This window comes from Aspergillus undulatus, assembly GCF_047715775.1.
Source record: "Aspergillus undulatus strain CBS 261.88 unplaced genomic scaffold BDV17scaffold_60, whole genome shotgun sequence".
NCBI classification, from domain to species: Eukaryota; Fungi; Ascomycota; class Eurotiomycetes; order Eurotiales; family Aspergillaceae; genus Aspergillus; species Aspergillus undulatus.
The window spans coordinates 1-13990 of NW_027396664.1; the positions used below are offsets into that span (position 1 = coordinate 1).

The following is a 13990-nucleotide window of genomic DNA, read 5'->3' on the forward strand; positions in this document are numbered from 1 at the left end:
GCTAGTATAACTATCAACGCGCGAAGTATAAAGACCCAAAGATAATTTCTGAGTAGTTTAACCGTGTACAAGTTACTAGAATACAGTACGGGATCATGGATAAGGATATCTATAACTTTAATAAGACAGGCTTTGCTATTGTAAGGGGACGTAAATAGATGGATCTTCCTATCTAAACGTGCCGTATGTACAAGAAGGAATCGCTGAAGAAGAGAACAGATCAGGAGGGGCAGACAGAAGGTAGAGGGGCAGGAACCACGTGACCACAGCCGCGTAAGCTACGCGGTGCATGTTATGGGATCAACCCATAACAGGATCATGGATAAGGATATCTATAACTTTAATAAGACAGGCTTTGCTATAGGCCTTGTAGCTACTACAAAAGTAGTTACAAGAGCTAAGCTAGTTGGCCGGCTATTTCTTATATAACCAGGCAATCGTGAATAGGTCATATCTATTGAGTATATTAATTACATGGGGTAGTGTGGGAAGCAGTTCACTGATGTGTCATGAAGTAGTTGTTGATGAAAGCTAGCTCGAAGCCGTGACGGCTAGAAGAACCGATGTGGCTGACTAAAACATGACTCAGCTTGTTGAACAAGAAGAAAGATCGATAGGCGTATGACAGGTAGGTACTTCTACATTGCATTAGTTTTAAAGGGAAGGTTTATATTAAGGGATGGTATAAGGATAACACCTTACCACATGACTAGAGGGTTAGTTAGTACAAATAGCTAGATAACTAATAAGATTAGACTACAATGGTTTCAAAAACTCTTTATTCTAGTAACTAATAGCTGTACAACTGGCAGATATCGGCTATTAATTCTTGATAGCCATGGAAGCTATTTAACTCCCTAATTTAACCAGATATACATGGAACATGATATTATACTAATCTGCATGCTAGCATACTTATTATATCTATTATAGCCTCTTAATATTAGGTATTTTACGCCTCTAAAACACGCGTACGGCTGCCTGGTTGAAAACAAGATATAGCTTGGCTTTAATTATATTAACAAGTTTGATTTCCTTGAGGCTTATCCTAACACCCGTACGGAAGCCTTTAAGCTAGAGAATATTCAGAATAGCTTTATAGTAGCTGCATTAGTCCCTCTATAGCTAGAGTATATACTCTCACAGCTGAATATATATTTAAATACCCCTACACTACCCCCGAGTCAATTAACCACCTCTACACTGAAAACACTATACAACCTCAAGTAGTTAAATAAGCAGGTATCTATAATCAAGAAGCTACTATGATATTATATGCAGATCCCTCCTAGCCTAATAAAGACAGTATTAAATCAACTTGTGAAAGGATTTGAAATAGCCCTTAATAGGGCTACTATTCTTGCGAAGGAGAACCAGGACCTACAGGCTATATATAAAAAAAAACTTTAAAAGAGAAAATAATCTAAAGCATAGATTGCTTCTACAGAGGGCCTTTTAATTAAAGAAGGCCATGTGCTTGTATAAAATAGGAATCAGGTTAAAGAAGCTATACAGACTAGACCTATATTAAACACGCCTGATATATTATAGTACCGCGTACGGGCGCCCCCACGCTGCAGTGACTGTTATATTATCGGACATAGATGATTGTAGTGTCCAAATCATGGTCGTATTTAGTTTTTATATAAAAATACATGTTTCGGTGGCTTTAAATAACTTTGATTTTTGTCGACCGTACGACCTGCCTATTTAGGATATCGGATTGACAACCTCCGATCACCGAGGTTTATGCAGAAATTTTTCTGCTATTTCCACGGTTCAAAAGTTATGTCTCTTCTAGTTGCCGTTTCCGGCTAGATTGCTTATTATTATCTGTGTATTTAAACTACCGTTTGCAGCTAGATTGAGAAATCAGACCTTCATTCTTTGATATTATTAGGGGTTGATATCGAATAATTTACACCTAGACTGACGCCCATATATATAAAGGTAGTATAATATAATATTATATAACTCGGTGCCTTATATTCTAGCTATAGATCCAAATTATTACTATAATTCTCAAGATAATACTAAAACCCTGTGTTAAACGTATGGTTTGATTTCATGAGATAGATGTTGTCTCCCTATCTCGAAAGGGACGGACCCACAGAAGAAGCGGGATCGCTGACTAAGATATGAGTAATCACTAGTAACGCACCTTGATGGCGACAACACCTCAATATCAGGCCATGCGTGCAACACCCTGGCCAAGCTGCCTGCCTTTCAGGGAAATTATATAGCGCATGGTCTCTCCTCTCTGAATATATCTAGCTTAAATAGTAATATAGAGGAGTTCCTCAGGCTACCCCAGGCATAAGATAATAATATTCTTATTAATCTAGTAATCCTTGCTAACCTCGAGGGTTAGGAGGATCTTGACTTCCAGCTACATGCCCCCTAAGTTCATAATCTTATTACTACAGAGAAAGCCTGCCTGTATCCTGACCCTCTAACTATACTCTATAGCTTAATTAACTATTCTCGAGATCCTGATAAAAGGGTTGGTGGTAAGGATAGTAATACTCAGACAAGTGATTATGACCACCTTCCTACCAATAGCTATCTGCAGGTGCATCCCTGTCCGCACAGCACGAATCCCAAACCATCCCCCTGCAAGGGCGTCTCCGGAAACAACCACGTTGTCAAGCCTGAAAGCAGAAAGCGGAAGATACAACAATCTGACAGCCGGGAACCCAAGCGACGAGCCCGCTCCACATTACCTCTCAGAAAAGATTCCTTTACTGCCCTTCAATCTTACTTTTTATCTCTACCACTGGACGACCGTTTGCAATTCCTCTCTTGGCTATTCGAAGGTGCTTTATCATGTTGCGCGTCCGATACTTCAAGTCCCCGGCATGGAGCAGAACAAAATCCAGCTGCTTCCAGGAAGGACCGAAGAAGCTCAAGGAAGTATAGGCCATAGTCCAAGGAAGAGGCAGACCTCCTTCTGAGGATAAAAAAGGAAGAAAAACCGGCCTTGGGCAGAGGTAATTAGGCCATTCTCGGAGAAACTTCAAGGGAGAAGTCCGGGCGCAATCCAGGTGTACTGGAGTACAACCCTTAGCAAGAAAGAGGATTAACACTTTTAAAAACAATGCTATAGCATAGAATACGGCAAGCTCATTGTCACATCCACCAAGATTCCAGGTTAATCCTTATCCTTTGGCTCCGACAGACTAAAAAAGAGGGAACAGGCAGAGCAAGCGGGCTACAGCCTACTTGCAAACCTCAGGACCTCTATATCTAGCTAGTGCTTTACCCTGCCGTGAAAAATCTGTCCTAAGCAGCTTTGAGTAGAACATGCTTTCATGGACAAGCCCCGAATCCTCGAGGCTAGCTAGCCTACTACGGGCACAAAAATACCTGAAACAGAGAAAACTGCGCCACCTACAACAGAGTATTGCACCATTTACGGTGACACCAGAATACATGCGCAAAAGGACTTTCAAACAATTTTATTCCAGTCCTGTAGATCGGCTTGACACCCCGAAGGGCTGGCCAGAAAGCTAAGGAACACAGAGAAACTGCCATCAACCCTACCGCCTTCACCATAAACCACCACAGTCAGTATACATCCATGAGACCGAAGTATCGAGTTGGGGACCCTACAAAGCGAAGGGGACGAACAAGTGTGGACCTGTAGATAGAAAAGAACACCAAGGGAGCTGTCAACATGTATTAGCATAATACCATTAAACAAGACAAACCAGCACCATACCCAAGAGCTCGACTCCAGACAAAAGTCGCTACGCGACATCTTCAGAATCAATGTCCTACCATACATGGTTAGAAACACGACACGATACCTCTATGACAAACTCACGAAGGGGGACATCTGTGAGGTGCCCGGGGCCACTAGACGACGACAAGCAGCAACCCAAGACAAGAGGAGGTCAAGTTGCTCAATGAATGCAACAAGGCAAAGAGTGACAGCGGCATCACAAAGGATAGAGAGCTCGGTCTCAACATCATCGCAGAGGTTAATAGAGGACAGAACACGGCGAAAACAATCCTCTGTACTATCACTATGAAGGAGCCAATTGCACAGGACATTATCAAGGGTACCATGAAGGCTCTCATCAGCAGAAGCTTGAGAAGGGATAGAACAGGCCATGCCCGAAGACAAGGAACGGGGGGTGCGCGGCATCGTAAAGATATCGAAAATATAAGGGGTGAACTACCATGATAGTAAAGACAAGGGTATTTATACCTACAGAGGCAGACTGTGCCTGCGCTAGTGACCACAAAATTCTACAAGTATTGATTGGTAAAATAGGCGAGAGAATGGCGAAAATAACAGCACAGGAATGGCGTTGAGAAGAGGAAGTGATGCTGAAGATGGATGGGATTAGTTGTCCCTGAATTGGTGAGAACTACATACATTTCGAGACACGAATTACCCCAGAGATTTGCGCAAGAAATTCAGTCCCTTCCCGCGTTCTAATGGACCCACTCACCGTCTCACATCTCGGTAACCCGCAGGGCGCGAAATCGATTCAGGCTGGTGCCATCGCAATAGAACTACCTCACAACAGCAATCCAACACAGGCGCAACACCCGGGGGAAACACGTCTCAACAAGACACCCTACAACTGGCACCACTAAAAAGGAGAAAAAGGTATTAACTGTCGTAAAAAACTAATTTTGAGCCCACGACATGGGTAATGCTCAGATTAGTTGCGGCGGGCGAGAGTGGGGCAAGGTTGGTAGTCACAGTAACTACTGAACACTAAGATAGGAGTAGACGCTCCGGCCTCAAGGTGTGATGCAGGGAGATTGGACGCGGTTCTGCGGGACTTTCGCGGGGACTTTCTAGGCACCTGCCAAGCTGAACAGACTGCTGCTTCCTACATACGAGGGTGTAATACCACGTCCACCCCAGTCAATCTGACCCAGTTCGCCTTAGTGGGCGAGCACTCTCGCTAAGCTCGGCCGGGTAATCAAACTAATTGAACTAATCGAGAGACCCTGGTCAAGTTTCTCGGACATGAATAGCTGAGAGTGTGGTACTTAAAAGCCCCCTGCCCCTGCTTGTTGGCCATGTGTAGAGCGGAAAATCGCAGCCCGAGGTCGTCATGAATCTTACTCTTATCTGATTCTAGCCCCTACTGGGCATTCTTGCGGCTGCACTGCTGCCAACGAGTATGTCTGTTTGTTATATTGTCCGCTTGATCTGTCTAACCCCTCCCCTTCAGGCGTCTTGGCCGGTATCCAGGTCTGCAACCCGCCCGACGAACACACCCGAAGCTGGAATATCACTAGCCAGACACAACTAGACGTGCTCGCCGAGTCCGAATGCACGATCCTTGACGGGCGCCTCTTCATCTGGCCTTCATACGAAGGCCCGTTTGTGCTGCGGCATGTCCAGAACATCACCGGTTCCATCAGAGCCTTTCCATCGAATGACGAACCCAACGTGACCGCAATCGAACTGCCGGATTTACTGTATATGGGGACGCTTTCCTTGCGCATGTCAACTTTGACCACGTTATCGGCGCCGAATCTGGTATCTGCTGAGAATATCGAGATCTGGCGTCCCACGGCTGGAGGTACAGTCGATCTGTCGCGTCTGAGGAGCGTGGATGAGAACCTGCAACTGGCAGGGGATTTCTCGAGGTATACCTGCACGAGCACTGATTAAGGGCAGCGGAGTCATGCTAACAGAATAGACTGCCAGGATTGCTATGACCTCTTTGCAGAATGCCGGCGCCCTTACGATATGCAACAAATGGTGAGAGACAACGCCGGAGTGGGATAATGCGGAGGCTCAGGCGTTAGATATGGATCTGCCGTCTCTTGAGACCGCGGGGCAGCTGAGTCTAGTGGGCAATATCTCGAGGTTTGTCCTTTCTACTTTATTTATTGCCGCCCGACCGCAGCCGGTGCACGAGCTGGATGAATATGGTATTGATCATGTCCCTACTATAGCATATCGGCACCGCAACTGCAAACCGTCACCTCGGCCGGCTTGTTTCTAACATTATATCCCAGATACCCGTTGCACTCAGCTTCCCAAGGCTGCATTCTGCAGGAAGCTTGATAAAAATTGCGGGCGACGTTGCAAAGTATTCCCGCCCCCTCTCCTGCTCTCCTGCTCTCCTGTCCTCTCCTGTCCTCTTCTCTCAAGAATTTCTACTAACATCCCGCCCAACCTGGACTTCCCCATGCCGCGAAACTTGACTTCCTCGATGATATTCACATCCTGGCAACCTATGCACTTCAAACTAGCAGCCGAGAGCCTGTTTCGGGTGGAGTTGGAGGGACGATTCCAAAGGTACGTACAGTTGGCACCTACCACCCCACCTGCATGACATGAACACCATGTGCACCTCGAATGGGACTAATAACATTTAACACTCATAGTTAACCATTTCCTCTACAGTCAGCAGATCGAGATTTGAATAACCTCTTAGATCATCTACTCAACTCAATCGCCAGCTTGAACTTTCGTATACTCCAACGATGCATCTAGATCGTGACACTGGTGTTCAACCACTCACCGTACCGTGCCCTTCCGCGGTACTGGCCCGAACCAGACATGACGTGGTGTCTGCTCACCACACCAGCACCATCCAATAATATGCAAGCCATTGACAACGCTATTGAATGTCAAGATGTGTGTGGAAACCGAGCTGCTGAGCGATGTTTTGACGTCGCGTGGTTGTCATTGTGATGGGAGGGAGAATTCTGGGATATAAGGTGGAAGAACGTCCATGGGCTTTCATTGAGTGGACGAAGAGCTCATCCTGCATAAAGATTCTGTATGAACATTCTCCAGCACTCTCCAATGTCGGCTCATCCCCACCCATTGCAGGCAATCGGCCAAGCAGTCGGCGCTGCCGGCGGCGATCCTCGGCCTGTCCAGCTGTCCTCTACCTTCCAGGGAGCCAACGATGGCCCGGCCAAGACGGCCGCCAAACTGACGGGCGTCCAAGGACCTGGAAAGCGCGCCGATGATGGGCCGTATTTTACGGACAACGAGGCCCATCCGTTTCCTGATCCCGCCCATAGTAAGACGGCGGGAGGGTTGCCGTTGATATCTGACACCTTCCTGCTCCAGAAGCAGCAGCATTTTAACCGCTCCAAGAACCTCGAGCGCATGGTCCATCCTTGTATGCCTTTTATCTAGCGCCTTAGTAGGTGTGGAGGCTGATCTTGCCAGGTGGCAGCGGCGCGTTTGGGCATTTTGAAGTTACTAAGGACGTCTCTTCTTTAAGCAAGGTATGAAGAGATGTCAAGCCTTTCCTCCATGTCCTAGCTAACATTCCAGGCCCACTTCCTCCGGTCGCCTGGGATCAAGACCCCGGTCTTCGTTCGATTCTCTACTGTAACCCTTGGCCGAGAGTTTCCTGATCTCGCCCGCAACCCTCGTGGTTTTGCCATCAAGTTTTACACAGGCGAGGGCAACTATGACATTGTTGGGTTGAACTTTGTAAGTTCCTCCATTTATTAGCTATAAAGGCTAACAAGTGCAGCCAATCTTCTTCTGTCGCGACCCCATACAAGGCCCTGACGTTATCCGGTCTCAAGCGCGCAACCCGCAGAACTTCCTCCTGGACCACAACTCCTTGTTCGACCTATTAGCCAACTCTCCTGAGGGGTAGGCACTCATATCCCTCCACACGAGCGCATGCTGACTCTATAGTAACCATGCTGGCTTAATGTTCTTCAGCGACCATGGCACCCCAATGGGATGGAGAAACAATCATGGCTATGGTTGTCATACCTTCAAATGGTGGGTCATGTAAAGCACCATTTGCCAGCGAGTACTCATTCGGTAGGGTAAACGCCAACGGAGAATTCGTGTATATCAAGTACCATTTCCTAGCGGACAATGGCCAGAAGCAGTTCACTGCCGACGAGGCCCTGCGCTACGGCGGCGAAGACCCCGACTTCTCAAAGCGTGATCTGTGGCAGGCAATCGAGAAGGGAGAAGAAATTACCTGGACCGCGCACGTTCAGGTCATGACGCCTGAGCAAGCCGACCCATCTAAGCTAGGCTTCGATCCCTTTGACGTGACCAAAGTCTGGCCAAAAAAGCAATTCCCAGTACGTATTTATTGAATCTGAATGCGAACCCAACTAACATGAGAAAAGCTCCAAGAGTTCGGAAAACTAGTCCTCAACAAGAACCCCGAAAACTTCCACCGAGACGTTGAACAAGCCGCCTTTTCCCCAGGAAGTCTGGTCCCCGGAATTGAAGACAGTCCGGATCCCCTCCTGCAGTTCCGCATGTTCTTCTACCGCGACGCGCAGTACCACCGCATTGGAATCAATCTGCACCAGGTTCCAGGTAGGCCCTCAAAGTCCACATGTGTTATCCAATCCGCTAACATTGCTACTACATAGTAAACTGCCCCTTCATGGCCTCCTCCTACTCAAGCCTAAACTTCGACGGCCAAATGCGCGTCGACGCAAACCACGGCATGAACCCACAATACGTCCCCAACAGCTTTGTGCACAAATTCCGCCCTGACGCTGCTGAAGCACCATACGAACTATCCGACCGCATCGTTGGGCGCAAATCGCATTTCTACCATGAAGGTAAACCAAGCGAGTACGACCAGGCGCGGGTCCTGTACAAGGAGGTTATGGATGGTCGAGCACGTCAGCATCTCCACGCGAACACGGCGCGTTTGTTGAAACTTGTCGATTATACGGGGATTCAGGTTAAGTATCTTGCGCAGGTATATCGCATTGCACCGGAGTATGCAAAGGGGGTTTATGAGCTTCTGCCTCAGAAGAGGTTTGAATTTGGGGAGGTTGAGAAGGGCACACAGGGGGCTGAGTTGGCTGGGAAGGAGGACAAATTTAGGCCTAGTTTGGAGACTGATAAGCTCGTGGGGAAGTGTCCTGCCATGCCTATCTACGGGCAGTAAGTGGCGGCAAGACTAGTGGACTGGGGGACTGTGTCGGATCAGAATAGCACCATCGAAGGTTTATTTCAGTAAGATGTCTATCGTACGATTATCTGGAGCTGAAGGATCTGATCTGATGCTCCCATCTTCACAATAAAGCAATCATTCAATGTACGTATAGCATAGCCTGAACAAGCTAGGCTTGCTCGACCCTGGCCACCTCCACCCCCTCCTGATAGCGGAATTGCCGAGATAAGCATCATGATAAGCCTCGGACTAGGTCGCCATGCACCTCCATCTTTCCACGTCCTGAGTCTGGTCTACTGAAAATTCCCCGGGATGGACAAAAAATCGAAAGAAAATGGAAGGACATACTACAAATAATCGGTCAACGCGGAAACGCACCTCACTCGCGTGAGTACCCCCTTCCGTCCGGGTCTCCCTACGCATCAGGCAATACGAAATATCCCTAACCTGGTTAACCCCACTTAGATGCGACACCTGCCGCCGCCAAAAAGAAAAATGCGAAGGCGGGCCTCCGTGCTGGAGATGTCAGCGGCTTGGAAGACAATGTACAGTGCGTGGCTTTACCCATCCTCTTCAGTCCTCGCGGCGCTCTCCACCACAAGAACAAGAACAAGAATGGTGTCGAGCGCGAGGATACTGCCAGGAAAGCGTCGCCCGGGTTGAGGGGCTAGAGCGCATCGTGCGCCATTTCCTGGGCGATGTATCCCTGGATGAGGAGAGTGTTAAAAGGATTGCAGACAGGCTGGCAGAGGGGGCTCGATTCGGAGGGTTGGGCGGGAACGCAGAGGGATACGGGCTAGAGCAGAGGCAGAGGCAGAGGCAGAGGCAGGCACAAGGGGCGAATGTGGATGAGTCGTTCGATGTGCAGTTTGTGTCGAAGGATATTGCGCGTTAGTCCTGGTCTTATCTACTTCTGCCATGAGAAACCTGAAATCCCTGGGCTGACTTGGCTGACTCCTGACATTATGTAGACTACTCAGGCGAGTTCTCCCACTGGAACTTCTCGCAAAAGCTGCGAAGGAGGGTTAGTCAGATTGACAGGTTTGGGGTATATATATACTACTTGCTACCCCTATACCCGTGCCAACTTCCATTGACCGAGGCCGACGCAGGTAAAAGAATACTGGCGCCCCACGCAGCTACAATCCTCCCTGCACCTCGTCTCCCAAACCCTGCCACACCTTCCTCCTCGACAAATAACGGACTTCCTAATCACCATGTTCTTCAAGTACGCCACCGGCAATCTCTTCTACGTCGAGGAGTCCTGGATCCAAGAACGCGTCGAACGCGCCTATAATCCATCAATGTGCGCGTATGCACTAGGTGATATCCCCTGGGTATGCTCGCTCTTCGCGGTACTCGCGGTTGGCACACAGGTCGCTCATATGGAGGGGTATTCAACCTCAACCTCATCCCCAGGAGTGCAAGGAGCAGCGCAGGGCATAAACATTGACATCGACCTCGACCCCTGCTCAGAGGACTCGGTTGGTCTATCGCTGTACCATATTGCTTGTCGTCTCGTCCCGGATGTTCTTCTGGTAGCCTCTCACGAGAGTGTCCAGGCGTTCCTTCTACTTGCTTTATACGCCCTACCTGTTTCGACAGGGGGACTATCGTACTCCTATTTGGGAATCGCTGTCAAAATGGCTATTCAGAATGGAATGCATAGGAAGTTTGGAGGGGAAGGATGTGATACGAGGATTGTGGAGATTAGAAATCGCGTTTTTTGGACGGCATTTACTTTGGATAAGTATGATTACCTACAGGAGACCAACTGGTAATCTGTGCTAAAGGTTTTACGGTAGGAGAATCAGCATTTTCCACGGTCGTCCGGCGTCAATTGCAAAGTCGGATATTAGTACCGATCTCCCACGCGATACATTATCGTTTCCGACGCCAAAGTATGCAAATATGATGGCGTTCATCAGACTGAGCGAGTGGTTGGGGGATGTAGCAGAGACACTGTAAGCAACTTTGCTATCGCCGCTTGGGTCTCGCAGAGTGCGCCCAGCCACGTACTGACCTCCTTTGGCGCAGAAACCTCCTCAAAAGCAGCCCTAAGAAATTTGTACTGGATAACATGAACCGCCTCGTTCAGCTTGGCTCCCATATCGCACGGTGGTGGTCCAGTTTACCCTCGACCATCGAATGCAGAGACACCACTCCCGATAGCCCCTTGATGCGCCAAAACACTCATCTTACCCTCGCATATCTACTGATACACATCTACATGGGTCGACCATTCATGTTCGCGAGCGATCGCTGCTTTCCCTCCAACGCCGATGAAGAATCAATCTCGAGCTCGAGCTCAAGCAATGACAATGACCCCCGCATAACGCTAGTCAATGGCTGCATTCAAGCCGCCATTTCCACCTTACACACACTTCACACCCTCTCGATCAAAGCGGGCCACTGCCGCGCGTCCTACACGGAGTTTAGCTCTTGCCGTGCCGCACTCCTAGTGATACTAGCGGACCGACTGATCTCAAGAGATCTAGACCGTTTCAGAGCGGAGTTGGAACAGGGCATGGGTATGATTAGGCGCATGAGTGGAGGGAGCTCTAACGAGTCTGAGATTTCGTATCTTGTATCGTTGGATAAGGCGATTCAGGCGGCTCTTTTGAGTGGGGATGAAAATGGGAGTGGCGAAGGTGTTGGTCAACGGTTTGGGGAGGACGGTCAAGGGCCTGGGCAGTCTGCCTATGCGAGATTCAAGCAATGGACCAGTGCCGTGAAGGGGGCCGTGGGCTTTTCTTCTAGTGCTTCCTTTACGCCGGGTCTTGAACTTGCCTTGTTTAGTCCACTTTCTTTCATGAACTCGGACTTTCTATCTGGTTCCGCTGAGACTGGGGTATCTGGCTTGGTAGACCCCTGGCCTAGTTGTGGCACTGAACTCCATCCTGATGCTTTTACTTCCCTCCCTCCCGGATGAATGTCAAACAAAGCACCCTGGGGGATGTGTTGTATTTCCTCTTCTGTCTGCTATCTAGCCAAATACCACATACTGTACACGCTTGATCCACGGCTTTCTCCCATGCTCCTCGTTCTCCAACAGCCTATTCATCTCATCCGCCTTTTCAAGCTCATCAAAGACAATCGCCGGCTTGAAGTCCATATCTTTCGACTTCACAATCTTCGTCTTGAACCACCACTGTACAACTGGTTAACACTTTCCTTCTCTCAGTCCGCAACCCACCTCAACAAACACAGAGAAGAAAAGGTAAAGAAATAATAACATACCTTGTAAGCAAAATAATCAAGGAAGAACAACGGCGCCGCAAGATACGTCGAGAAGAAACTCTTCGCGCTCCCCTTCTCGCCAAACGGGAAGCAAGCGAGGTAGAACTCGCACCCGAAAATGAACAGCACAATCAGCAGGCTAAAGTACTGCGCGTATGGCGTGAGTAGACCCTTGAATGGGAGAGTCGCCAGATCTTTTCCCTGAGCGCGGAGACCGGTCCGGAAGCGCAGATGCGCTATGTAGATTGAGGCCCATTGGAAGAGGGTTGCTATTGCCACCTGCATCAAGTACCCCGGGGTCAGTATGGGCTTACCCTAGCATAGGTTGAATGGTAGGAAAGAGGGGATAAGAGATACCAGCGACGAAAACCACCCATAAACCACCGTTCCCGTCGAATCAACATTCAAATAACAAAGCCCACCACCAAGCGTCAAACAGATCGCCGTACTCACCCACGGCCGGCCCGCCTTATCCTTCCGTCCAAAAACACCATGGATGATTCCCAAATCAGACAGCGCTGTGAGACTGCGACTTGCAACATAAACACTTGTAATCCCGCAACTGATCACGCTGAGAAAGATGAACCCATTGATGGCGTGCGCGAGACCCCAGACGTCTGCGCGCTTCAGCGCGATCACGAAGGGGCTGCCTAGTGTGCCGCTGCCGTTGACCAGGTCCGGGTCGTTGGACGGCACGCACATGCCCACGAGCCAGATATTCACAACGAAGAAGGTAAACATGCGCCAGAAGACGGGGCGGACGGTCTTTTTGATTGTGTGCCGCGGGGAGGCGACTTCGCCGGCTATTACGGCGATGTGCTCGCCTGTGGAATAAATTAGGTTTAGCACCTGGCTAACTTTTGAGGTCAAGGGATATAGTAGAGAGGACTAGGCGACATACCACCCCCGAAACTAAAAGCGGCCTGGACAAAACTCTTCGCAATTCCTTTAATGCCATTATTAAACGCGCCGGGATTCTTCCAGTAGGTAAAAATAATCGGGCCCCCCGTTGCCGCAATCCCACCGGAGGTCATGATGAACATGAAGCAGATCATGAGCACGACGGCAACGCACTTGACGAAGGACATGTAGTACTCAATATACCCGTAGATCCGGACATGGAAGACGTTTGCGACGGCCATGGTTGCCAGGAAGACTGTTATGTACGCTGCTAGCGGGAGGGCGTTGGTGGATTCCCAGAATTGGAGAACGCTGACGGCGGCTGTTATTTCAGCGGGGATTATCATTACCCACTGGCCATAAAGTCAGCCTGGACCATGTATACACATATAAGGAGGGGCGGAAGCATGAAGGGAAAACTCACGGCAAACCAGAAGTTGATACCGATAGCGAAGCCAAATGCCGGGTCGACAAACTCGGAGCATTGCCGGATGAAGCCACCGTGGAGCGGCATGAGGGTTGTCATTTCGCCGATGGAGGAGTACTGCGCGTATACGATGATTCTAGGATATAATTAGCATTGTGAATGTGGAAGGGGCGGTAAGTATAGATGCTTACGCTGTCAGAGTATAGGTCACCGCAAGGCCAGCAGGACCAGCTGCATCCATTAGCACGTCCAGCTCCCTCGTCGCAGTGGTCTCCGTATACGTACCATAATGCAACGCCTGTCCAGTCCCAACCCATAGACCCGTTCCAATTCCGGCACCAAAGGTCATCATCATGACCTTCCGCCTGGTGAGAGACCGGTGATATCCCACGTCAACATCATGAGGGTTGATTGTCGTAGCACATCCCCGGACTTCTGTTGAAGACGTAGCAACGCGCTCGATATCGGCTTGGGCGCTCACAGGCCCTTTCAGCTCTATTCCATCTCGGGCAATCTGTTTCAAAGATTCACCCAT

At 49.0% G+C, this 13990-nt stretch overlaps 4 protein-coding genes across 4 annotated transcripts; 3 read left to right on the forward strand and 1 right to left on the reverse strand.

Annotated features, from left to right (window-relative positions):
- Positions 1–4660: 4660 nt before the first annotated feature.
- Positions 4661–5738, forward strand: BDV17DRAFT_294885 (uncharacterized protein; the record flags this gene model as incomplete). The annotated part of the gene is made up of 4 exons (XM_073762939.1): positions 4661–4705; positions 5106–5145; positions 5199–5619; positions 5681–5738. The coding sequence occupies 4 exons, from the start codon at positions 4661–4663 to the stop codon at positions 5736–5738; spliced, it is 564 nt and encodes a 187-aa protein (XP_073611770.1).
- A 784-nt stretch (positions 5739–6522) lies between these two features.
- On the forward strand, positions 6523–8918 carry BDV17DRAFT_198268 (catalase). Its single transcript, XM_073755224.1, has 8 exons — positions 6523–7115; positions 7166–7224; positions 7274–7435; positions 7479–7603; positions 7649–7738; positions 7785–8052; positions 8101–8296; positions 8353–8918. Exons 1-8 carry the CDS (start codon positions 6767–6769, stop codon positions 8880–8882), a joined length of 1779 nt encoding a protein of 592 aa, XP_073611771.1. The 5' UTR covers positions 6523–6766; the 3' UTR covers positions 8883–8918.
- Positions 8919–8940: 22 nt separating this feature from the next.
- On the forward strand, positions 8941–12050 carry BDV17DRAFT_198314 (Zn(II)2Cys6 transcription factor). Its single transcript, XM_073755225.1, has 6 exons — positions 8941–9275; positions 9354–9778; positions 9860–9936; positions 10001–10638; positions 10694–10852; positions 10926–12050. Exons 1-6 carry the CDS (start codon positions 9223–9225, stop codon positions 11818–11820), a joined length of 2247 nt encoding a protein of 748 aa, XP_073611772.1. The 5' UTR covers positions 8941–9222; the 3' UTR covers positions 11821–12050.
- On the reverse strand, positions 11848–13990 carry BDV17DRAFT_300696 (amino acid permease/ SLC12A domain-containing protein; the record flags this gene model as incomplete). Its single annotated transcript, XM_073764115.1, has 8 exons — positions 11848–12039; positions 12129–12407; positions 12486–12952; positions 13030–13381; positions 13453–13591; positions 13647–13686; positions 13741–13950; positions 13987–13990. 8 exons carry the CDS (start codon positions 13988–13990, stop codon positions 11875–11877), a joined length of 1656 nt encoding a protein of 551 aa, XP_073611773.1. The 3' UTR covers positions 11848–11874.

What these genes read in the sequence shown, in the direction of transcription:
- BDV17DRAFT_198268 (XM_073755224.1), top strand. Translation starts at nt 6,767, where the DNA reads ATGAACATTCTCCAGCACTCTCCAATGTCGGCTCATCCCCACCCATTG. An exon ending in ACATTGTTGGGTTGAACTTT is followed by an intron (nt 7,436 to 7,478) that starts GTAAGTTCCTCC and finishes TAACAAGTGCAG; the next exon opens with CCAATCTTCTTCTGTCGCGA. An exon ending in GGTTGTCATACCTTCAAATG is followed by an intron (nt 7,739 to 7,784) that starts GTGGGTCATGTA and finishes CTCATTCGGTAG; the next exon opens with GGTAAACGCCAACGGAGAAT.
- BDV17DRAFT_198314 (XM_073755225.1), top strand. Translation starts at nt 9,223, where the DNA reads ATGGAAGGACATACTACAAATAATCGGTCAACGCGGAAACGCACCTCA. An exon ending in CGGAAACGCACCTCACTCGC is followed by an intron (nt 9,276 to 9,353) that starts GTGAGTACCCCC and finishes AACCCCACTTAG; the next exon opens with ATGCGACACCTGCCGCCGCC. An exon ending in TGTGTCGAAGGATATTGCGC is followed by an intron (nt 9,779 to 9,859) that starts GTTAGTCCTGGT and finishes GACATTATGTAG; the next exon opens with ACTACTCAGGCGAGTTCTCC.